The 26,716-nt window shown below is 39.5% G+C and overlaps 2 protein-coding genes across 2 annotated transcripts in view; one reads left to right on the forward strand and one right to left on the reverse strand.

Moving 5' to 3' along the window:
• Positions 1–26,716, forward strand: part of LIPA (lipase A, lysosomal acid type) — a 106,949-nt gene that overhangs the window by 5,134 nt on the left and 75,099 nt on the right. The gene's annotated exons all lie outside the window — the stretch shown is intronic.
• On the reverse strand, positions 1,023–18,053 carry LOC103018937 (interferon-induced protein with tetratricopeptide repeats 1). The gene is made up of 2 exons (XM_007179142.2): positions 17,824–18,053; positions 1,023–3,049 (listed from the first exon to the last, which is right to left on the reverse strand). Exons 1-2 carry the CDS (start codon positions 17,826–17,828, stop codon positions 1,612–1,614), a joined length of 1,443 nt encoding a protein of 480 aa, XP_007179204.1. The 5' UTR covers positions 17,829–18,053; the 3' UTR covers positions 1,023–1,611.

Here is a 26,716-nt window from a genome sequence, read left to right on the forward strand (position 1 = left end):
ATTTCAAACATCTTCATGGGGAAAGCTGACCTTTAATTGACTGTGTATTTGTTTTACTGTCTTTCTCACTAGATTGTAAGCTGCATGAGGTTTGGGGAAAATGTCTGCTTTGTTTCACTGAAGGGTAGCAGAATATGCCACCCCCAAATATGCCACCTTGCCATAGAACTATTTTGAGCTAAAGGCAGTTGAAAAGAAGCAGATATAAGGAAAGCTCTCTGCTCTCCCCCATCTGCCTGAAAAAAATGCCTCTCCTCCTCTACCAGGAAGGACAGAAGTTACTCACCTGAGACAACTCTAGTCCCTAATCAGCCCAGAGACACAAACAGAAAAATATACTTAAAAAACCTTATAAGCAGGCTATTATCTTCCATTAGTTTCCCTCATATATTTGCCTTCCTATAATTTGCCACTTAGAAACTAAAGTTCTTTGCCTTTACCTTATCACTTCTCTAAAAATGTCCTGTTTGTTTGTTAGGATGCTATATAAACCCACCCCTTTGAATTACTCATCACTGGGTACTCCCCTGTGTATGCCCGATGCATGTGTTAATAAACTTGTTTGTTTTTCTCTTGTTAATCTGTCTTTTTTCAGTTTAATTTAAGGCCCAAGCCAATGAACCTAAGATGGGTAGAGGAAAAAGAATTTTCCCTCCCCTATATCACCATAGTATTTTTGGTATCTAGCACTGAAAACTATTTATTGATAAAATGAATGAGTTGAACATTTTATTTTACGTAAGTCCAGTGGTTTTTTTTTTTTAATAGACCTTTATTGGAGTATAACTGCTTCACAATACTGTGTTAGCTTCTGTTGTACACCAAAGTGAATCAGCCATATGCATACATATGTCCCCATATCCCCTCCCTCTTGAGCCTCCCTCCCATCCTCTCTATCCCACCCCTCTGGGTCATCGCAAAGCACCAAGCTGATCTCCCTGTGCTATGCTGCTGCTTCCCACTAGCTATTTTACATTCAGTAGTGTATATATGTCGATGCTACTCTCACTTTACCCCAGCTTCCCCCTCCCACCCCGTGTCCTCAAGTCCATTCTCTATGTCTGCATCTTTATTCCTGCCCTGCAACTAGGTTCATCAGTATCATTTTTTTTTTTTTTAGATTCCATATATAGTTCGAATACAGTACTTGTTTTTCTCTTTCTTACTTACTTCACTCTGTATGACAGACTCTAGGTCCATCCACCTCACTACAGATAACTCAATTTCGTTTCTTTTTATGGCTGAGTAATATTCCATTGTATATATGTGCCACATCTTCTTTATCCATTCATCTGTCGATGGACATTTAGGTTGGTTCCATGTCAAGTCCAGTGTTTTATTTGCTACAAATCTACTCAACAAACTTTTTTTTTTCTACTGTATAACATTCACAGAGAAGTGGTTCTTCTCTCTCTCTCACACACACGGAGACCTGTATAGTCTGTTTCACTATTTTCTCAGTGCAACCAATGTTTTATCAGGTTTGAGTAATTGTTCAAAGATTACATCATTGTAGTGAATTACATAATATGTTTCTGAAAGCAGCAAGCAGAAAAGATGATTAGTATATGTTGACGTAAAATCAAATGATATGTAAGAGTGGTCCATATTTCAATGCCTACAGGTCACAAGCATAGAGTTCTCCAAGACAGGAACCAGCCTCAGGGCCTGCTCGTAATACTCCAGGGCTTCATTCATTTCTCCTTTTACTTTGTGGATGAACCCAAGGATGCACAAGCTTTCTATATCTGATGCATCTCTCTGAAGTTTCCTTAAAGCCAATTTCTTCAAAGAATTGATACTTTTATCCCTTCCTAATGATGCGTTTTCTATTTTTACTGCTTTTAAATAATGGCTGATTGCATCAACTTCAGATTTTTTTTGAAATTCCAGAAATCGGCCGTAATAGAAATGTACCTGTTGCAGCATAGACGTGTCGAGTGATTCCATGCATAACACCTTTTGATAAGCATCTTCAGCTTTTTTGTGGTCACCTGCTTCTGTGTACATTTCTGCCAGGTCTATGTAAGCTACCTCAAATGTGGGCTTTTTTTGCACAGCAAATTCAAAATGAGGTATGGCTGATTGTATTATTCTGTTGATGTTTTCTTTATCCTGTCCTTTAGGCTGCCAGTTTGTAGCTCTCTTTATTTGGGTCACTTGTGACTTGTAGCAAAGCCCCATCTGGTGATGCAGGAAGACAGAGGAGGGTGTTGCTTTCAAGGCCAGTTTTAAGAACTGAAGAGCTTCATCCAGAGAGCCTTTTCTTCGGTAGAACTTGGCAGCATATCGAAGGATATAGATCTTCGAGGACGCATTGGTCAGTGCTTCTTTAATGTATTTTTCTCCTTCAGATTCTTGTGCTACATCTTGAAGCTTCAGGGCAAGGAGAGCCTTAATATATGCATCGTTTGGATTTAGCCTGACAGCCTGTTTTAGGGTATTCAGACAAAATGCCCCAGTATCCTGTGCTGCTTTGTGAAAGCCCTCCAGGCGATAGACGGTGATTGCATACCCAGTGCTGAATTCAGGGTTTTCAGGGTCCACTTCCAGAGCCTTTTCAAAGCAGACCTTGGCCCGCTCATAATTCTTTCCTCCACATTTCAGCAAGGCCCATCCTTCCTCACAGTCCATATGAGGACACTCCATTCTATAGCTGGAGGAATTTGCAAGCTTCCTGCAAGCATTCTTCACCTCGTCCAGGTAAATCTGGGCTTCTGCATGTCGGCCCATGTGGTAATGCAGCCAGGCATAGTTGCCCCAGGTAACCAGACTTCTCACGTCTAATTGGTTGGCATGTTCTTGCTGGGTTAAGTCTTCAGCTTCTTTCAAACTCTTCAGGGCTTCCTCATTCTGGCCTCTCAGGTGTTTCACATAGGCCAGTAAGTTGTGTATTCCCACGTTGTATTTGGTGTCTAGGAACTCAATCTGCTCCAAGACCCTGTTTTCTAAATCAGGTATTTCAGTGTCGTCAATGACCAACTCCCATGTAAAGTGACATCTCAACTGTTGCAGCTTATCCTTGATCTGATCCTCATCAGCATTATTACTATAAAAACAAAAGCAGATTTTCTTTGTTAGGTGACAAACAGCCAACAGAAATAAGCCAGGCAAAACAACGCATATTTAGAGCTTAGCCTTGAAAAGGGCACGCCTGCTTTGATCTTCCTTTGAGTTCCTGTATTTCTAAGATCCATGTGGCCTTTGAATGCACTTTGCTTGGCTTCATACACTGGGCCCAGCACTTTCTAGCCATGCAACCTCTCTGTGCTTCAGAGTCTCCTTTGTAAAGTGGGGAAAATAATAGACTTATCACACTGGATTTGGTGAGAATTAATAAGCTTATCTACGTAAAGCACTTAGAGCATACATATTTCATGCTATGTAGGAGTTTCCTAGGAGATTGGTTCAAGATGGCAGAGTAGAAGGACGTGCGCTCACTCCCTCTTGCGAGAACACTGGAATCACAACTAACTGCTGAACAATCATTGACAGGAAGACACTGGAACTCACGAAGAAAGATACCGCACATCCAAAGACAAAGGAGAAGCCACAGTGAGACGGTAGGAGGGCCGCAATCACAATGAAATCAAATCCCATAACCGCTGGGTGGGTGACTCACAAACTGGAGAACACTTATACCACAAAAGTCCAACCACTGGAGTGAAGGTTCTGAGCCCCATGTCAGGCTTCCCAACCTGGGGGTCCGACAAGGGAGGAGGAATTCCCAAAGAATCAAACTTTGAAAGCTAGCGGGATTTGATTGCAGGACTTTGACAGGACTGGGGGAAACAGAGACTCCACTCTTGGAGGGCACACACAAAGTAGTGTGCCCATCAGGACCCAGGGGGAAGGAGCACTGACCCCATAGGAGACTGAACCAGACCTACCTGCTAGTGTTGGAGGGTCTCCTGCAGAGCCCAGGGGCAGCTGTGGCTCACCGCGGGGACAAGAACACTGGCAGCAGAAACTCTGGGAAGTACTCCTTGGCGTGCGCCCTCCCAGAGTCTGCCATTAGCCCCACCAAAGAGCCTGTAGGCTCCAGTGCTGGGTCACCTCAGGCCAAACAACCAACAGGGAGGGAACTCAGCCCCACCCATCAGTAGATTAAAGTTTTACTGAGCTCTGCCCACCAGAGCAACACCCAGCTCTACCCACCACCAGTCTCTCCCATCAGGAAACTTGCACAAGCCTCTTAGATAGCCTCATACACCAGAGGGCAGACAGCAGAAGCAAGAAGAACTACAGTCCTGCAACCTGAGGAAGGAAAACCACATTCACAGAAAGATAGACAAAATGAAAGGCAGAGGACTATGTACCAGATGAAGGAACAAGATAAAATCCCAGAAAAACAACTAAATGAAGTGGAGATAGGCAACCTTCCAGAAAAAGAATTCGGAATAATGATAGTGAAGGTGATCCAGGACCTTGGAAAAAGAATGGAGGCGAAGATCGAGAAGATGCAAGAAATGTTTAACAAAGACCTAGACAAATTAAAGAACAAACCCCTAGAAGAATTAAAGAACAAACAAACAGAGATGAACAATACAATAACTGAAATGAAATATACACTAGAAGGAGTCAGTAGCATAATAACTGACGCAGAAGAACGGATAAGTGACCTGGAAGACAGAACGGTGGAATTCACTGCCATGGAAGAGAATAAAGAAAAAAAAATGAAATAAATGAAGACAGCCTAAGAGACCTCTGGGACAACATTAAATGCACCAACATTCACATTATAGGGGTCGCAGAAGGAGAAGAGAGAGAGAAAGGACCCAAGAAAATATTTGAAGAGATTATAGTCAAAAACTTCCCTAACATGGGAAAGGAAATAGCCACCCAAGTCCAGGAAGTGCAGAGAGTCCCAGGCAGGATAAACCCAAGGAGAAACACGCCGAGACACATAGGAATCAAATTGACAAAAATTAAAGACAAAGAAAAATTATTGAAAGCAGCAAGGGAAAAACGACAAATAACATACAAGGGAACTCCCATAAGGTTAACAGCTGATTTCTCAGCAGAAACTCTACAGGCCAGAAGGGAGTGGCACAATATATTTAAAGTGATGAAAGGGAGGAACCCACAACCAAGATTACTCTACCTGGCAAGGATCTCATTCAGATTCAACAGAAAAATCAAAAGCTTTAAAGACAAGCAAAAGCTAAGAGAATTCAGCACCACCAAACCAGCTCTACAACAAATGCTAAAGGAACTTCTCTAAGTGGGAAACACAGGAGAAGAAAAGGACCTACAAAAACAAACCCAAAAGAATTAAGAAAATGGTCATAGGAACATATATATCGATAATTACCTTAAATGTGAACAGATTAAATGCTCCAACCAAAAGACACAGGCTTGCGGAATGGATACAAAAACAAGACTCATATATGTGCTGTCTACAAGAGACCCACTTCAGACCTACGGACACATACAGACTGAGAGTGAGGGGATGGAAAAAGATATTCCATGCAAATGGAAATCAAAAGAAGGCTGGAGTAGCAATACTCATATCAGATTAAATCGACTTTAAAATAAAGAATGTTACAAGAGGCAAGGAAGGACACTACATAATGATCAAGGGATCAATCCAAGAGGAAGATATAACTATTAGAAATATATATGCACCCAACATAGGAGCACCTCAATACATAAGGCAAATGCTAACAGCTATAAAAGAGGAAATCGACAGTAACACAATAATAATGGGGGACTTTAACACCTCATTTACACCAATGGACAGATCATCCAGATAGAAAATTAATAAGGAAACAGAAGCTTTAAATGACACAATAGACCAGATAGATATAATTGATATTTATAGGATATTCCATCCAAAAACAGCAGATTACACTTTGTTCTCAAGTGCACATGGAACATTCTTCAGGATAGATCACATCCTGGGTCACAAATCAAGCCTTAGTAAATTTAAGGAAATTGAAATCATATCAAGCAATTTTTCCGACCACAACGCTATGAGATTAGAAATCAATTACAGTGGAAAAAAACGTAAAAACCACAAATACATGGAGGCTAAACAATATGTTACTAAATAACCAAGAGATCACTGAAGACATCAAAGAGGAAATCAAAAAATACCTAGAGACAAATGACAACGAGAACACGATGATCCAAAACCTATGGGATGCAGCAAAAGCAGTTCTAAGAGGGAAGCTTACAGCAATACAGTCCTACCTGAAGAAACAACAAACATCTCAAATAAACAATTTAACCTTACACCTAAAGGAACTAGAGAAAGAAGAACAAACAAAACCCAAAGTTAGTAGAAGGAAAGAAATCATAAAGATCAGAGCAGAAATAAATGAAATAGAAACAAAGAAAACAACAGCAAAGATCAATAAAACTAAAAGCTGGTTCTTTGAGAAGCTAAACAAAATTGATAAACCATTAGCCAGACTCATCAAGAAAAAGAGGGAGAGGACTCAAATCAATAAAATTAGAAATGAAAAAGGAGAAGTTACAGTGGACACCGCAGAAACAAAAAGCATCCTAAGAGACTACTACAAGCAACTCTGTGCCAATAAAACGGACAACCTGGAAGAAACGGACAAATTCTTAGAAAGGTATAAACTTCCAAGACTAAACCAGGAGGAAATAGAGAATATGAACAGATCAATCACAAGTAATGAAATTGAAACTGTGATTAAAAATCTTCCAACAAAAGTCCAGGACCAGATGGCTTCACAGGTGAATTTTATCAAACATTTAGAGAAGAGCTAACACCCACCCTTCTCAAACTCTTCCAAAAAATTGCAAAGGAACATTCCCAAACTCATTCTATGAGGCCCCCATCACCCTGATACCAAAACCAGACAAAGATACTACAAAAAAAGAAAATTACAGACCAATATCATTGATGAATATAGATGCAAAAATCCTCAACAAAATACGAGCAAACAGAATCCAACAGCACATTAAAAGGATCATACACCGTAATCAAGTGGGATTTATCCCAGGGATGCAAGGATTCTTCAATATATGCAAGTCAATCAATGTGATACACCATATTAACAAACTGAAGAAAAAAAACCATATCATCATCTCAATAGATGCATGAAAACTTTTGACAAAATTCAACACCCATTTATGATAAAAACTCTCCAGAAAATGGGCATAGAGGGAACCTATCTCAACATAATAAAGGCCATATATGACAAACCCACAGCAAACATCATTCTCAATGGTGAAAAACTGAAAGCATTTCCTCAAAGATCAGGAACAAGACAAGGATGTCCACTCTCACCACTATTATTCAACACAGTTTTGGAAGTCCTAGTCATGGCAATTGGAGAAGAAAAAGAAATGAAAGGAATACAAATTGGAAAAGAAGAAGTAAAACTGTCACTATTTGCAGATGACATGATACTATACGTAGAGAATCCTAAAGATGCCACCAGAAGACTACTAGAGCTAATCAATGAATTTGGTAAAGTTGCAGGATACAAAATTAATGCACAGAAATTTCTTGCATTCCTGTACACTAACAACAAAAGATCAGAAAGAGAAATTAAGGTAACAATCCCATTCACCATTGCAACAAAAAGAAAAAAATACCTAGGAATAAACCTACCTAAGGAGGTGAAAGACCTGTACTCAGGAAACTGTAAGACACTGATGAAAGAAATCAGAGATGACACAACAGATGGAGAGATATACCATGTTCTTGGACTGGAAGAATCAATATTGTGAAAATGACTATACTACCCAAAGCAATCTACAGATTCAATGCAATCCCTATCAAACTACTGATGGCATTTTTTACAGAACCAGAAAAAAAATCTTAAAATTTGTATGGAGACACAGAAGACCCCAAATAGGCAAAGCAATCTCGAGGGAAAAAAATGGAGCTGGAGGAATCAGACTCCCTGACTTCAGACTATACTACAAAGCTACAGTAATCAAGATAATATGGTACTGGCACAAAAACAGAAATATAGATCAATGGAACAGGATAGAAAGCCCAGAGATAAACCCACGCACCTATGGTCAACTAATCTATGATGAAGGGGGCAAAGATATACAATGGTGGAAAGACAGTCTCTTCAATAAGTGGTGCTGGGAAAACTGGACAGCTACATGTAAAAGAATAAAATTAGAACGTTCCCTAACACTATACACAAAAATAAACTCAAAATGGATTAAAAACCTAAATGTAAGACTGGACACTATAAAACTCTTAGAGGAAAACATAGGAAGAATACTCTTTGACATAAATCACAGCAAGATCTTTTTTGATCCACCTTCTAGAGTAATGGAAAGAAAAACAAAAATAAACAAATGGGACCTAATGAAACTTAAAAGCTTTTGCACAGCAGAGGAAACTACAAATAGGACAAAAAGACAACCCTCAGAATTGGAGAAAATATTTGCAAATGAATCAACGGACAAAGGATTAATCTCTAAAATATATAAACAGCTCATGCAGCTCAATATCAAAAAGTAAACAACCCAATCCAAAAATGGGCAGAAGACCTAAATAGATATTTCTCCACAGAAGACATACAGATGGCCAAGAGGCACATGAAAAGCTGCTCAACATCACTAATTATCAGAGAAATGCAAATTAAAACTACAATGAGGTATCACCTTACACCAGTTAGAATGGGCATCATCAGAAAATCTACAAATGACAAATGCTGGAGAGGGTGTGGAGAAAAGGGACCCCTCTTGCACTGTTGGTGGGAATGTAAATTGATACAGCCACTATGGAGAACAGTATGGAGGTTCCTTTAAAAACTAAAAATAGAATTACCATATGACCCAGCAATCCCACTACTGGGCATATACCCAGAGGAAACCATAATTCAAAAAGTCACATGCACCCCCATGTTCATTGCAGCACTATTTACAATAACCAGGTCATGGAAGCAACCTAAATGCCCATCGACAGACGAATGGATAAAGAAGATGTGGTACATATATACAATGGAGTATTACTCAGCCATAGAAAGGAACGAAATTGGGTCATTTGTAGAGACGTGAATGGACCTAGAGATTGTCATACAGAGTGAAGTAAGTCAGAAGGAGAAAAACAAATATCGTATATTAACGCATATATGTGGAATCTAGAAAAATGGTACAGATGAACCGGTTTGCAAGGCAGAAATAGAGACACAGATCTAGAGAACAAATGTATGGACACCAAGGGGGGAAAGTGTGTGTGTGGGGGGTGGTGGTGGGATGAATTGGGAGATTGGGATTGACATACATATACTAATATGTATAAAATAGGTAACTAATAAGAACCTTCTGTATAAAAAATAAATAAATAAAGTCAAAGCACAGGTTCCTGAGATCACACAGCTACATGAGTGGCAAAATCAGGACTCAGGCCGTTTTAAAAAGAAAAAAAAGTTTCCTATTTTTGTAATTAGGATAGAGACCAGTAAGAAATACAGAGCCTTAGGAAACATTATTGACCTTAGGAACTTAGTCTGCAGATTATGCAACAAATTAAGACCACCTAAAAGCAATAATATTTGACCCATTTATTTGGAAATAATAATGGATTCACAGAAATTTGCAAAGATAGTACATAGGTCCATTGTATCCTTCACCCAGTTTCTCCCAAAGATTATATCTTATCTAACTATGTCAAAACTAGAAAATTGGCAGTGGTACAATATGCATACAGTTCTGTCATTCTATCACATGAGTAAATCCATGGAACCATCACCTTGATCAAGTTAGAGAACTACTCCATCATCACAAACATCTCTCTCATGCTGTTTCTTTAGAGTCAAAACTGTTGCCTCCCTCCATTTCCAAACATTTCTAGCCTCTGATAACTACTAACATGTTTTTCATCTCTATAATTTTGTCATTTCACGAATGTCATATACATGGAGTCATATATTATGTAATCTTTGGAGATTGCCTTTTTCACTCATCATAATGCCCTTGACATACATCCAAGTTGTTGAGTTTTATCAACAGTTCATTCCTTTCTACTGGGGGGTCATTTGCCATGGTATGGGAGTATCACAGTTAACTATTCATCTATTGTAGGACATTTCAATTGTTTCTGGTTTTGGCTTATTAAAAATAAAAGTGCTATGAACAGTTGTATACAGACCTTTACATGGACATAAATTTTCATTTCTCTGGGATAAATGTTGAGGAGTGCAATTGCTAGGTCATATGGTAAGTGTATGCTTATGTTTTTAAGAAACCGCCAAACTGTTTTCCAGATGAATAGTATCATTTTTCATTCCTACTAGTAATGTATGAATGATCTAGTTCTTTGCATTCTTACCAGAATTTGGTATTTTCACTTTTTTTTTAATGTTAGCCCTTTTAATAGACATGTAGTGGTATCTCCTTGTGGTCTTAATTTGCATTTCCCTAATGGCTAGTGGTGTTGAACATATTTTTATGTGCTTATTTGCCATTTACGTATCCTCTTCATGAAATATCTCTTCATTTCCTTTGCCTATTTTCTAATTAGGTGTTTTTTTTATTGTTGGGTTTCAGTAACTCTTTATAGATTCTAGATATGAGTCCTTTGTGATGTTTTCAAATATTTTCTCTCAGTGTGTGGCTTGTCTTTTTATCCTTTAATAAGGTCTTTTGAAGAGCAAAATTTTTTACTTTTGATGAAGTATAATTTATTGATTTTTTTTCTCTTATGGGTCATGTGTTTGGTATCATGTCCAGGAACTCTTCACCAGGCCCTAAGTCCTTAAGATTTTCTCCTGTGTTTTCTTCTACAAGTTTTATAATTTTACATTTAAATCTGTGATCCATTTTGAGTTAATTTTTGCATAATGTATGAAGATTAGGTCAGTGTCTCATTTTTCAGCCTATGGATATCCAGTTGCACCAGCAGCATTTGTTGAAGACTGTTCATTCTCCATTGAATTGCTTTTGAACCTTTGTCAGAAATCAGTTGGCTGTGCTTGTGTGGGATTATTTCTGGGTTCCTTATTCTGTTCCACTGATCTATGTGTTTATCCTTCCACCAATACCATACGATCTTGTTTACTGTGTGTAATCAATCTTAAAATTGGGTAGGGTGACTCCCCTCTATTTTTCTTTTTCAAAATTGTTATTCTAGTTCCTTTGCTTTTCCATATAAATTTTAGATTAATATTTTCTATATCTATAAAAAATCTTGCTGGAGTTTTGATAGGAATTTTATATCAATTGGGGGAGAATTGACATTTTTGCTATGTTGAGTCTTCTAATCCATGAACATTCTGTATCTGTTTATTTAGATATTCTTTAATTTCTTTCATTAGCATTTTAATAGTTTATAGGCATTCAAGTCCTGTGCATGTTATGTTAGATTTACACTTAAGTACACTTATGTGTTTCTTTTTGTGCAATTTAAAATTATATTGTGTTTTTAACTTAATTTTCACATGTTCATTGCTAATATATAGAAATACAATTGACTTTTGTATGTAAATCTTGTATTCTGCAACCTCGATGAACCCACTTGTTAGTTCTAGGAGTTGGTTTATAGATACCTTGGGATTTTCTATGTAGACCATCATGGCATCTATAAATAGGGACAGTTTTATTTTTTCTTTCTGATCTGTATACCTTTTATTTCCTTTTTTGCTCACTGGAAAAATTTCTTTAGCTATTCCTTAAGGGTAGGTCTGTTGGTGCCAAATTCTCTTAGCTTTCCTTCATTTGAGAATGTCTTAATTTCCTATTTATTCCAGAAGGATATTTTTTGCTGGATATAGGATTCTAGGTTGAAAATTCTTTTCTTTCAGCACTTGAAAAATGTTATGCCCCTTTCTTCTAGACTCCATGGTTTCTAATGAGAAATAAGCTGCCATTAGACTTGTGTGTATGTTTTTCCCTTCCTTATAGCTGAGGTGTCATTTCTCTCTACTACTTTCATGGGTTTTCTTTTTGTCTTTAGTCTTCAGAATTTTAACTGTGACGTGTCTTGGATTTCTTTGGGTTTATCATCTTTGGACTTTGGTCAGCTACTTGAAATTAGAATCACATTGGATAATTTCTATCATTCTGTCTTCAAGTTCATGAATTCTTTCCTCTGTCCTCTCCATCCTGTTTTTGAGCCCACCCACTGAGTTTTCATTTTGGTTATTGTACTTTTCAGTTCTAAAATTCCCATTTGGTTCTTCTTTATATCTCCTTTTCTTTGCTGAGACTTTCTATATGTTCATTTGTTTCAAGTGTGTTTATAATTGGCCATTGAACCATTTTTATGATGGCAGTTTTAAAATCCTAGTTAGACAATGCTAATATTTGTGTCATTTCAGTGTTGTTGTCTGATGATTATTCTTTCTCATTCAAGTTGAGATTTTCCTGGTTCTTGGCATGATAAGCAATTTTTAATGGAAACCTGGACATTTGGGTATTATTATGTATTATAGGACTCTGAGTTACATATAAATCTGTTTTATCAGGCCTCCTCTAATACTGTTGTTCTAGGGAAAGGAGAAGGACACCTCATTCCGCACTGCCAGCGCAAGGTGGAATCCTGTTTACTCACTTGTCTTTCATTAACACTTTATGGGGAGCCGGGGCTCCTCATTACTGCTGGATGGGGGTGGGAGTTCAGGATCCCCCAGGCCTCTGCTGATACCACCCTGGCTTGAAGGGGTAGGTGTGCCTTGTTACTCTTCTCCATGTGGCCTTTACTGATGCTGGGAAGAGAGGTGAGTGGGGAAGAGTGACCTTATTACCTCTGGATGGTGGTGAAAGTCCTGAACTCCACTAGGCCTCTCTGGTACCACCTCAGTGGGGAGTGGGAGGCTACCTCATTACCACTAGGTGGAGGCTGATGTCCACACTCCCTTTGTGGTCTTCACTCCCTCACTGCAGAGAGAGGGACCCTTGTTACCACCCTGGTGGGGATGAAAGTCTTTGCATTCCACTTGCCCTTCTCTGGCATCATCCATGGAGGTAGGGGAAGGGAGAGAGTTGGGATGCCTAGCTATAGCCTGGTGAGGGTAGAAGTCTAGGCTACCCACTCAGCCTTTGCTGGCAAAGTTCGGAATGGGGCTTTAGTTTTTATTTGATTTTTTCCTGTGGTATTTGGCTGGAGTAGAATGATTGTTCATAAATTTTTTGTCTTGCTAGGCTGTCCCCTCCTTGGTGCTTTGGCTAGAGATAGCAGGCTTTTCATGGGACTTTTCTGTCTATGCCTGCTGGCATTTCTAGGTTGCTGGCTTCTCCAGCGCTCAGTCTGGGATATATGCAGAAAAGAGGAATATCCATATACAAAAGAATGAAGTTGGACCCCTACCTTATACCATATACAAAAAATGAAATCAAAATGTATCAAAGATATAAATGTAAGACCTAAAACTATAAAAATCTTGAAAGAAACAGGGAAAAAACTCCATGACATTGGATTTGGCAACAATTTCTTGGACGTGACACCGAAAGCACAAGTAACAAAAGTAAAAATAAATAAGTTGAACTTCATCAAAATTAAAAACTTTTGTGCCTCAAAGGGCACTATCAATAGAATAAAAAGACAACCCACAGAATGGGAGAAAATATTTGCAAATCATGTACCCGATAAGGGATTAATATCTAGACTATATAAGCAACTCCTACAACTCAACAACAACAACAAAACAACTGATTAAAAAATGGGCAAAGGACTTGAATAGATATTTCCCTAAAAAAAATATACAAATGGCCAGTAAGCAGATGAAAAGATGTTCAACATCACCAATCATTAGTGAAATGCAAATCAAAACCATAAGATATCTCTTCACACCAATTGCGATGGCTGTTATCAAAAACACAGAAAATAACAAGTGTTGTCGAGGATGTGGAGAAATTAGAACCCTTGTGCACTTCTAGTGAGAATGTCAAATGGGGCAGCTGCTGAGGAAAATGGTGGTGATTCCTCAAAAAATTAAACACAGAATTACCATATTATTCTGCAATTCCACTTTTGGGTATATACCTAAAATAAATGAAAGCAGAGACTTGAGTAGATATTTGTATACTTATATTCATAGCAGCATTATTCACAATAGTCAAAAGGTGGAAGCAACCCAAGTGTCCACCAATGGAAGAATGGATAAACAAAATGTGATCTATACATACAATGATATATTATTCAGCCTTAAAATGGAAGGACATTCTGACACATGCTTCAAAATGAATGAACCTTGAAGACATTATGATAAGTGAAATAAGCCAGTCACAAAAGGCCATGTGTTGTATGCTTCCATTTATATGAAATATCAATGATAGGCAAATCCATAGAGACAAAAAGCAGATTAATGGTTGCCAGGCCTGGAGTGAAGGATGAGTGGGGAATGGCTGCTCAGAGTGACAAAAATGTTCTTGAAGTAGATAGTGGTGGTGGTTGCACAGCATTGTGGTTGTATTAAATACCACAAAATTGTATACTTAAAAATAGTTAAAATGGTAAATTTTGTCTTACGTGTATTTTCTCACAAAAAAATCATATTACTGACTTGAATAGAAATTCTACAAATTATATATGTGTGTGTGTGTGTGTGTGTATATACATATATTTCTAGTACATGTTGAAATAAACACAAAAGCATTAAAACATAAAAGCTAATTACTATGCCATCTGAAATGAGCTCATGAACCTCCACTGGTACCCTTTAAGAAACATTTGTTTAAAGGTTAAATAAGGTATCATTGAATAGAGACTCTGGTTCATGTCTCAGCTCTATCACTTATTATCTGTGTAGCCTTAACATTTCTTAATTTAAAATTTGTTATTGCGAAATAAGTATAATAGGAGTACCTGCCTCATAGGTTTCCTTTGTAAATGTAATAATTTATGTAATACTTTGGAAGCCAGGTTGGCGCTTGATAAGCATTCAGGAAGTGATATCTACTTTATCATTATTATTACTATTTTCATAATTATCAGTGATAGTCCACTCTTATCTGTCTGTGGACCAAAGGAGGGGAGAAAGGTTGATAATAGGCCCATAATTATGCATTTTCTGAAGCTGTTGCCCGTTCAAAATTTTGCCCACTGGACCACTGAGGGGGAACTTGCAGGTTGATACTAATTAATGTTTTTTTTATCTGCTGATATCAAGAGTTATTTGAATCAAGATTCAGTTTGGGTAATATAGAAATGTTCGCATTAGGCCCTTTCCCTAAGGAAGATGAGGGAGTTCCCAAGCACAGAACTCTAGCCAAGCCAGGAGGCTGTCAAGCGTCTGGCTTCCCCAGAGGACAGGTAATCTGCTAATCTTTTTATTTATTTATTTTTTTCAGTCTTTTGCTCAACATTTAATCTTTTATTTATTTATTTATTTATTTTTAACATCTTTATTGGAGTATAATTGCTTTACAGTGGTGTATTAGTTTCTTCTTTATAACAAAGTGAATCAGCTATACATATACATATATCCCCATATCTCCTCCCTCTTGCATCTCCCTCCATCCCACCCTCCCTATCCCACCCCTCTAGGTGGTCACAAAGCACCGAGCTGATCTCCCTGTGCTATGCAGCTGCTTCTCACTCGCTATCTATTTTACATTTGGTAGTGTATATATGTCCATGCCACTCTCTCACTTTGTCCCAGCTTACCCTTCCCCCTCCCCATATCCTCAAGTCCATTCTCTAGTAGGTCTGCATCTTTATTCCCATCTTGCCCCAGGTTCCTCATAACCATTTTTTTTTTAGATTCCATATATATGTGTTAGCATATGGTATTTGTTTTTCTCTTTCTGACTTACTTCACTCTGTATGACAGACTCTAGGTCCAATCACCTCACTACAAATAACTCAATTTCATTTCTTTTTATGGCTGAGTAATATTCCATTGTATATATGTGCCACATCTTCTTTATCCATTCATCTGTTGATGGACACTTAGGTTGCTTCCATGTCCTGGCTCTTGTAAATAGAGCTGCAATGAACATTGTGGTACATGACTCTTTTTGAATTATGGTTTTCTCAGGGTATATGCCCAGTAGTGGGATTGCTGGGTCATATGGTGGTTCTATTTTTAGTTTTTTAAGGTATCTCATATGTTTTTGAAAGTTGCTTTAAATACTCTCTCTCTCTCTATATATATATACAGACATATATACTCTATATATACACATATAGTGTATAAAATTTAATAAATTGCTGAATAATAATTAAATTCAGATATTTAAGGGAACAAGGAAGCAGGTAGGATGCTGGCTGAAGTAAAGAGAATGTCTAAGTTCAGGTGAAATGTGGAGAGTTGAGTTCCCTTCCTACCTGGAGATTTGGTATCTCATAGAAAGAATTGGAGAGGTAAGAGTCCTTTGGGCCCAGGAAGAGATTTCTCATGGCCTCAAGCTGCAGCCGTGACCAAAGCAGATAAAACCAGCATTGCTAGTCCTTAGGAAATATCCAGAATCAACCCATTTTACAGTCTTTCCTCCTTCTCCTTTCTGCTGACCCGCCTGGATGGTGGCACTGCCCACACACCCCATGGTAGTTGCCACATCTCCTTCCAGGACCTTGTCAAAGCCATGACTAGGGTAGAGTCTTGAAATTTGCAGAAAGAGGCCCTGTTTAAATGGTAAAAGTAGGAGTTTCAAGGGAAATCTCTGAGGCAGCTTGACCACGGATATTCTGGTTATGCTTCTGTGGAGCATATGACTCTGTGAAGGGACAGGCAGACCTCATGCCCAGTTAGTTGTTCAGAACAGGGACAACCCAAGGAGCCCATCACTTCAAAAAGTGAGCCAAGGAACTCTCCAGAGCAGTGCTTCTCACACTTCAGTGTGCACAAGGACCAAATCACCTGAAGATCTTGTTAGAATGCTGATCTGGATTCAGTAGGTCTGGGATGCTGCCTTTGTAGCAACCTCCCAGGGGGTGTTAGGTTTGAACCACACTGAATAGCAAGGTTCTGGGAAGATTTCACTTTTTTTTTTTTTTTTACATTTCACTTTTTGGCAGTGAATTCCAATCCCCAGTTTCTCATCCCTAAAACATCCCTTAAAGAGGCAAGCCTTGCTTTATGTCAACATCCCACCCCTCCCACTCCCTACCCACTTTGGACTTCCTCCACTCACATTTATCCATGTACAATGCAGGAAGCATTTAGCGTGTGAATGAAGTACCTGCTGTCCCCTTTAAATACATATTTCTTTCCTAGGCCTTATTTCTGATCTGTTCAATCAGGATTTCTGAATGCAGGGCCCAGTAATTTGCGTTCTAATAGAGCACTCAGGTCGGGTGTAGTACAGGGAATCTGCTACGCAGTTTGAGAGACTCTGTGACACTTACTCCCTGTTTATAGTTCACACGGGAGGTCTAGCAGGTCGGTAAGAAGATGGTTCACGTAGACATATTCCCCAATCCTGTCAGAGCACATTTCAAGGCAAAAGCGACTTCATTATGAAGTTTCATAGTGCTGAACTAATCCTTAGCACATTTGCCGAGAAGTAAGCATGCTTTTAAAATAACCACAGCAACCATAACAAAACACACAAAGCTCTGATTTTGTCCTTTCAAATATAAGAAACAAAAGGGGGACCAGGACCTGCAGCAACTTTCCTACAGGCCCCAGCTCTCATTGACCAGATTTTGCCTGAAAGGATCTGAGCATGCCCTCGTAGGCTCTCTCAACATCCCTTCTCAGCTGCCAGCTCTGCTGGGAGCACATCCCTCAGCTCCTGACTCTGTAAATCAGGAAAAGCCACAGAAATAAAAGTGCATGAATTGGTAAGATAGATTAGATAGATGTTAGATGATTAGTGAAATGCATATTTAATCTACTAGCAAAAACTGAATCAGCATAATTCAGGAAGTTGCACTCAAGAACAAGATTTGGGAGAGATTCTCAACTTCCTGTCAGAGAACCAGAGAATATTTACCTCATGATGGCTGTTTCCCTGCAATTCTGGAAAGCTGAGGTTCAGGCCGATTTTATTTTCTGCGGTGGGTTGCAAGCAAATGCAGAGGAGGTTTCCACTCAGGATGCTAGCTGTTAGGTCTGTGCTTTTATAGAGTAGAAAAGGAAAGCAAAACTGAGGCAATGCTATCAAGATTCCTGCTGAGGAGAAACTGAAACTGAACATGCAGAGCTGAGCTCAGTTCTCCACTGGGAGTACCATTCTACGCAGATTCTGCAACTGTGCTTGAGAGTTTGAAAGAAGGCATTGTCGATGCCATACACATTATAGGCCCTCCTCCCAGAGATTCAGATGCAACCTAGGGGTGGGATTGGGCTCCGGACTCTGCATTTTAACAAGCACCCTGGAAATCCTGTTGCAGAAGTCCCTGTATGTGTTTTGAGAAGCATAGTCCTGGAGGTGTTTTGTTTTGTTTTGTTTTGCTTTGGCAGTACGGAATGCGGGATCTTAGTTCCCCCACCAGGGGGATGGGACGCATGCCCCCTGCAATGGAAGTGAAGAGTATTAACCACTGGACTGCCAGGGAAGTCCCTGGAGGTATTTTGAAAAGCAGTTTCCCATTTACTTGTGGGAGATCATGTAATGTATCAAACAGTGAGTCAGACATCTAGAAGAAAGGAAAATAACCACAGAAAGCCTGGACTTTGGTTTTCTCTTTGACCAGCTCTGGGGTATTTCTTGAATCACATCACAGCCTCATTTCCTCACTTCTAAAATAGCCTGGAATAAATTTCCTTTTTTCTTCCATCCAAATGATAGGAAACTGTGCCGTAGGGAGATCCACTTTTACCTTCGTCTCAGGTGTGGCTCTGGGCACTCTAAGGACTGATCCTCCCTCTCCAAATAGGGACCCGAGGGTCCAGACCTCCCGGTCCCTGCCCCTCCTCTCTAATGTGAGCATAATTAAAAGCATTAATACATTTCACCCGTTTGGCCTTTGTACCCAGAAGAAGCTCAGCCCTGGAGTTTGGCACCTTAGTAATGACCCTGCTCTGACACACTTTCTATATGACTTCTTGGCCAAGTAATTTGCCCTCTGAGGCCCATTTTTCTCATCTAGAAAATGAGGCTAATAAAAAAAGAATAGCGTTCCCTTCCTAGGGCTACCGGGAGGATGATAATAGATAATGCGTGTAGAGCCCTGGACAGAGTGCACTTCTAACTACTGATCACAAGGAAACTGTTACTGCCATGATCACTGGCATACCAGTGTTATAATTTTAAGTGAATTCTGAGTGTGCAAAGGGGCCAACAGAGTTCCTCAACGGATGGGGCAGAGGAGGGCACTCCTTAGCCAGCTAGCAGGTATGAGGTGTTTCCCCAGGTGGCTTCCCCGTTTGGAAATTTTTAGCACAGCTGAGAAGGAACGGCCTAACTTGCCCCTGTCCCTACAGCCTCTGGGAACAGGGCACCTTGATGTGGGCTTCAGTCCAGCATAGTCCAGAGAGCCTCCCTCAGACTTCCTCAGGTCCGTGGCTCTGGACACACCCAAGCACAGATCACTGCCCAACTTCTTAGGCAGACTGGCTACCAAGGCACTGGGCGGGGCTAGGTTTTTCTTGTCAACTCATTCATGCAGACATGATTCACATCACTCATGACTGGGAGCCCATCATATAGGGAAAGTGACCTGAGGCATTTAGCAGTGAATTCCTCTTATCCACCCCATCCCCAGATACAAGCCTGCAGAGCATTCGGGAGCCCTTGGATGGCCCTGTCCTCATTCCCTGAAGGGTCACTAGGTTGCTCCCTCCCCAGCCAGTCAGCCCCTCAATCCCTTCCCATAGGTGTTTGATGGGGAAGTTTTCCTTTTCTCTCAGCTGTATTTTTCCTGAGGCTCTAACTGATGTTAGAACTCAAGCAGGTCTATATGCATCTTTGAAAATCAAGTTTACTAAGATTATACTTTACATATAATAAAATGTACCCATTTAAAGTGTAGTTTGATGAATTTTGACAAATGTATATACCCATGTAACCACCACCACTATCTCCCTATAGACTATTTGCATCATCCCCTGTGTACCCTCCTAGTCAAGCCCAGTCTCACCCTCCACCATACCCAGGCAACCATTGCTCTGCTTTCCTTCATTAGAAATTAGATCAGTATTAGGAAAGAGATTAGGTCATTATGTTTTGAAGAGAAATTATTTTCTGCTGCTCACAAGTTCTCATTACAGCAATAAAAATAAACTCTCAGCTTCCAGTTTGTTTTCATATAAGAAATGGAAAAAATGTCCATCTGTAAGGATTGTTTTCTCCACTTCCCACCTTGAAGTGATCAAACTTTCAGGGCAAAATTCCCAACATGAGTTGCCTTTTTACTACCAATTTCATCTTTAATAACATCTGCTTAAAAGAAATGCTTCCTTTTAAAATGACAAGAAGAAAGCCTCTTAGTTCTTTCAAAGAAAACAACAGAAAAGCCTCAAAAGAGCAATTTGCTTAGATCTGACTTTGAACCAGCAAACTTTGTACCTGATTGGACCTAACCACTCCTGCCAAGCCTCCCTCACATCCAGCTCCTGGCTCCCAGCTCCACCGGTGAAGCTTAGGGAGTCTGAGTGCACACACCAGAAAAAGTCACAGAAATAAAAAGTACCCATATTGGTAAAGGCATGTTTAGTCCACAAGCAACAGGGCAACTCTGGAACTTGCCTGCACCCAAGAAGCTCAGCTTACAATTTGGTTTCAAGATCGAGGGTGCTTGCGAGGTATCTCGCTGACCTCATGATGGTGATCTGTTCTCTGCTGTTCTGAAAAGCTGGGGTCCAAGCTGATTTGCTCTTCAGAAATCTTTCACGTCTACCTCAAGTAAATACTGAAGGAGCTATATAAGAGGGACGTCGGGTAGGGAGAATGCATCAACTGATGCTTTCTCCCAGTCTCTGAGTGACTGCCTTTATGAAAGAGAAGAGGATTTGGAAAGTGAAACTGATTTAAAATCAAGAGGAGGAAAAGGAAATTTAAGGTTATGTCATGACTCAGTAGAAGTAAATTGTTTAAAAATCATGACTGCGGACTTCCCTGGCGGTCCCGTGGTTAAGACTCTGTGCTTCCACTTCAGGGGGCATGGGTTCCATCCCTGGTGGGGGAACTAAGATCCCACAAGCCTCGGGGCGCAGCAAAAAAAAAAAAAAAAAAAAAAAAAATCACACTCCCAGGAATCTGACCCTAACTCTAGGGTGGGTCCCAGGAAATTGCATTTTTAATAAAGTCTGTAGGAGATTCTGATGTAGGGGTTTTTGGGAGCACATATTGTGAAAGACTGCTCCAGAAATATGTTGTAAAAAGTAACTTCGTCAAGTCAATTTACTTGTGGGAGACAATTTGCACCTTGAGACCTGGATTTAATTCTGTGTGTTATTTACTAGCTCTGGGATTATCCATGAGTCAAATCACCGAGCCTGATTTTTTTTTTTTCCCCCCATGCTAAATTTAAGAAGACAAGCCCTGAAGTAAACCCTGAGCACTTTCAATCTCTGAGGTCTAAGGCAATCGTTCAGTTTTTCCAGCTATAAAATGGGAAATAGTAACACATATAATATTGTTGGCTAGCTGCCTAGCTGATAAATTTACATATTTATGCTTTAAGCTCTGAAGGAGTGACAATACCCTGAGAGATTTTTTTTTTCACACACACACACTGTATTTTATTTTTACAAGAGATAAATAGACTGACACCAAGCATTGTACATGGATGACCACAACAAAAGCAACAATGATTGCAATTACCAAACATTAAACACACTCATACTATGTCATAATATTGACATTCAGTCCAGTAATCCTCCACTGTAACAGCTCCTTTACTTTGCAGTGAAAATTGATTTGTATATTCTTTGCCTCTGAGTCCTTGTTGGATTTTTTTTTTTTTAATTCAGACAGAAAGACACAAAAATTATACTCATCCTCATCAGTTCACTCAGTCCCATGTAATTAAATTTTTTTTTTCATCTTGATCTTTTGTTAGCACTTTTATGAGTTCATCAGTTTTTCATTAGAGTTCTGAAAATGCTTATTCATTCAGTTCAGCAGTACAGTCAGTTACCAGAAACCTGTACTTGTCAGAGTCTTTTCCATGAATTTCTTAAAGATGAAACCCTTTTATAGGAACATATTTGCAAAAGCATCAGAGTACACACAGAACTGTCTGTAAATGACAAAAGACTTAAAAATGACCACAGTTAAAAATTTGATGAAAGTTCATAATAATGCAGTTGACAAGAAAATTAGTTATTTCTGAGATATACATTTTAAGGTAATAACTAGGATTATGACTTATAACATTATACCAGAACATATAAGATTTTTAGAAATTTCATGTAATGTCTGAAACATTTATATTAACATATTTCCATACAAATAACCCAATGAAAGTTTAGTATTAGTTGTTTGTTTGTTTGTTTTATACTGCAGGTTCTTATTAGGCATCAATTTTATACACATCAGTGTATACATGTCAATCCCAATCGCCCAATTCAGCACAACACCATACCCACCCCATCGCAGTTTTCCCCCCTTGGTGTCCATATGTCCGTTCTCTACGTCTGTGTCTCAACCTCTGCCCTGCAAACTGGCTCATCTGTACCATTTTTCTAGGTTCCACATACATGCGTTAATATACGATATTTGTTTTTCTCTTTCTGACTTACTTCACTCTGTATGACAGTCTCTAGATCCATCCACGTCTCAACAAATGCCTCAATTTCGTTCCTTTTTATGGCTGAGTAATATTCCATTGTATATATGTACCACATCTTCTTTATCCATTCGTCTGTTGATGGGCATTTAGGTTGCTTCCATGACCTGGCTATTGTAAATAGTGCTGCAATGAACATTCGGGTACATGTGTCTTTTTGAATTACAGTTTACTCTGGGTATATGCCCAGTAGTGGGATTGCTGGGTCATATGGTAATTCTATTTTTAGTTTTTTAAGGAACCTCCATATTGTTCTCCATAGTGGCTGTATCAATTTACATTCCCACCAACAGTGCAAGAGGGTTCCCTTTTCTCCACACCCTCTCCAGCATTTGTTGTTTGTAGATTTTCTGATGATGCCCATTCTAACTGGTGTGAGGTGATACCTCATTGTAGTTTTTTTTTTTTTTTTTTTTTTTTTTAATTAATTAATTAATTTATTTATTTATTTTTGGCTGTGTTGGGTCTTCGTTTCTGTGCGAGGGCTTTCTCTAGTTGTGGCAAGTGGGGGCCACTCTTCATCGCGCTGCGCAGGCCTCTCACCATCGCGGCCTCTCCCGCTGCGGAGCACAGGCTCCAGACGCGCAGGCTCAGCAACTGTGGCTCACGGGCCCAGCCGCTCCGCGGCATGTGGGATCTTCCCAGGCCAGGGCCCGAACCTGCGTCTCCTGCATTAGCAGGCAGGTTCTCAACCACTGCGCCACCAGGGAAGCCCCTCATTGTAGTTTTGATTTGCATTTCTCTAATGATTAGTGATGTTGAGCATCTTTTCATGTGCTTCGTGGCCGTCTGTATGTCTTCTTTGGAGAAATGTCTATTTAGGTCTTCTGCCCATTTTTGGATTGAGGTGTTTGTTTCTTTAATATTGAGCTGAATGAGCTCTTTATATATTTTGGAGATTAATCCTTTGTCCGTTGATTCGTTTGCAAATATTTTCTCCCATTCTGAGGGTTGTCTTTTCGTCTTGTTTATGGTTTCCTTTGCTGTGCAAAAGCTTTGAAGTTTCATTAGGTCCCATTTGTTTATTTTTGTTTTTATTTCCATTACTCTAGGAGGTGGATCAAAAAAGATCTTGCTGTGATTTATGTCAAAGAGTGTTCTTCCTATGTTTTCCTCTAAGAGTTTTATAGTGTCCAGTCTTACATTTAGGTTTTTAATCCATTTTGAGTTTATTTTTGTGTATGGTGTTAGGGAGCGTTCTAATTTTATTCTTTTACATGTAGCTGTCCAGCTGTCCAGTTGTCCAGCTGACAATACCCTGAGAGATTTTTTTTAAAATAAAATTTTCTATGATGTAAATATCCGTGAAAATATAGGGAGTATAGTTCTCACGGCTGATTTGAAGATGAAGGAATTGTCAGTTGTGTAGGAGAAAGGCTCCCTCCATTCTGAAGCTGCAGAAGGTAGAGATGCTTGTGTAACAAAACTCACACCTGTTTGTTTTTTCCCAACAATGGGAGTACCATAAGATACTTTGAATTCAGAGACTGTGTTATGTCCAGCCAAAGTAACCTGCAACTGGGAAAGGCTGTAATTCTGTTGGTTGTCTGACTTAACAATTTGTTATCCTGGTGGTGATAAAGTGACATCCCTTTATACCTTTTATAGTGTCACCCAGGTAAGAGGGGCCCCTGCTTTTGGCCCTGTGCTTTAGAGGGCCCACGTACCACAGACACACAAAATGTAAATTTGTTAAGGAACACATGGCGTCTCTGTTACTGAGCATCCGGTGCTTAATCCTGGGATAGCGAGGCTTGAAGCCTTAAACGTCCCACATACCACAGATACACAAAATGTAAATTGGTTAAGGAACACATGGCATATCTGTTACTGAGAAACTGGTGCTTAATCCTGGCATAGCGAGACTTGAAACCTTAAACATCCAGCCCAGGGAAACTGTGTCTCTATCTCTTGCCTTCTTTGCTCAAAGAAAAAGGAAATTGTGTCATGAAAATTTCTGTGTTGTGAGGGTGCTGATTTTAGGGATAGACACTACTTTGAAGTGCAGAAATGATCGGAAGTGGTGAGATCAGAGAAAAGGCAAATTTACTGAACTGGCCAAAGCCTTCCTCTCAGCCTGAATGCAATAGATCTTACATTATGAAGTTATTTTCCAGTACAGTTGCACCAGCTGCCCATTTCTTGCTGCTTTTCTTGCTCTAATTCCTGGCTTACGCAGCACTCATGAATTAGCGTGGTATTTGCAACAGCTGCATATGGTTGTTGAATAACATTCTGTGTGTTAAGAAATTCGTAGTGTGCTTAAATTTGTACACATGTACATTGAGACTTACACAGTGAATCACATTTTCTTCTGCTTTTAAACTCTTCCTCTGTGCCAATTTGCTGATGAATGGTTCCTGAGAATGGGTATTTAAAAATAAAACAAGTGCGACCAGATTTTCATACCCACACCTTACTCAGAAAATAGAATATAGAATTTCTCCAACATGTCTCTTGAGTGCAAAAGTAATGATGGTACTTAAAATGTTAGTAATAAGAAGGGCACAACACAGTGCCAACAAACTTAGAGGTTAAAAATAGAAGGTGATGAAAGGAAAGCTTGCTTTCTTTGTATACATTTATAACAAGAGTACTCATTCTTTTTTTAAATAGCCATATTGAAATATAATCCACATACCGTACAATTCAGCCATTTAAACTATACAATTCAATAGTTTCAGCATTTCACAGAGCTGTGCAACCGTCACCACAGTCAATTTTAGAATATTCTCATTACCCGAAAAAGAAGCCCTACCCCCCTTTGCTGTCACCTCCAGTTCTCCCATCCCTCCCAGGCCTAGGCAACCACTAATCTACTTTCTGTCTCTTATAGATTTGCCTACTTTGGACATTTCGTATAAATAGAATCATACAATATGTGACCTTTTGTGACTGGCTTCTTTCATTTAGCATAATACTTTCAAATTTCATCTATGTTGTAGCATGTATCAGTAAGTACTTTATTTTTATTGCTGAATACTATTCCACTGTATGGAGACACTTTATTTAATACATCAGTTCGTCAGCTGATGGATCCGCCCTTTGGCTATTGTGAATACTACTATAAACATTCATGTACAAATTTATGTGAATGTGTGTTTCCCTTTCTCTTGGGTATATACCTAGGAATAAAATGGCTGGGTCATGTGGTAATTCTGTGTTTAACCATTTGAGGAACTGCCAAACTGTTTTTCCAAAGGCACTGTACCATTTTTACAGAAAAGATTTTAGTCAGTTTCCCTCTTTGTGGCCTCCCAAGAAGGTGTAGATTACCAGTAATGAGGCAACTATGCTGTAAATCATAAGGAAATTTTGTAATTAGTCAAATCAAGTTACTTCCTTCCCCCAAAAGAGATGATGGGGGAAATGGTGGAGGAAGGGAGGAAACAGGAGTACGTGGTCTCTCGTTGGAACCCACATTTTCCACATTGGCATCCAGGGTTGACGCTGCACATGGTAGGGATCCCAACACGGTCCTATCTGTGTTCATCTTCAGGATTCTCGCACTTGCATGCTTCCAGTCGCACTGCACACACATTGTGCAAGTCAGCTGACCTGAAGTGGAAAGAAAGATGAAAGTTCTGTGGAAAAGGGGGCTGGGGGCAGAGGCTAATGAGTCTTTTGCTGAGGATTCTGAGGCTGAGGAATAGTTAGTATCACTTAGAGCCCAGGCAGGATGAGAGAAATTCTCCTCACTCCTTCATGGGCATCAACACACTTGAGAACGTCTTTGGCAGGGATATCAGCACTCTCCAGGTGACAATCAAATACAGGGAATGACGAGCTGTATTGGGGCAGTTTTGTGGGCAGAAGACACTGTGGGTGCTGGAGCCATGCAAGAGGCAGATGTTATCAGATAAGTCTGACAGACTTGTTCATCCACACTTAGGAGACACCTGTTGGGGGCTTGCTATTTATCTGGTGAGTATCTGAGGGGAGGGAAATGCACTGAGAGACATGGTTAAGAGCCAGGGAATCACACGTCATTCCAGTTAATGTGGCTGCATTTGTTATTTCTGGACAGTGAGATTTCAGGAAACAAGAGCTATGTACATAGTTGTTTTGATTGTTTTCCAATCATTTCTCTTAGCTTTAAGTCCCCGAATAAATATTAAGTGTAATATGACATACATCTCTTCCCTACCCTTT

Source organism: Balaenoptera acutorostrata, chromosome 16 (genome assembly GCF_949987535.1).
Source record: "Balaenoptera acutorostrata chromosome 16, mBalAcu1.1, whole genome shotgun sequence".
Taxonomy (NCBI): domain Eukaryota; kingdom Metazoa; phylum Chordata; class Mammalia; order Artiodactyla; family Balaenopteridae; genus Balaenoptera; species Balaenoptera acutorostrata.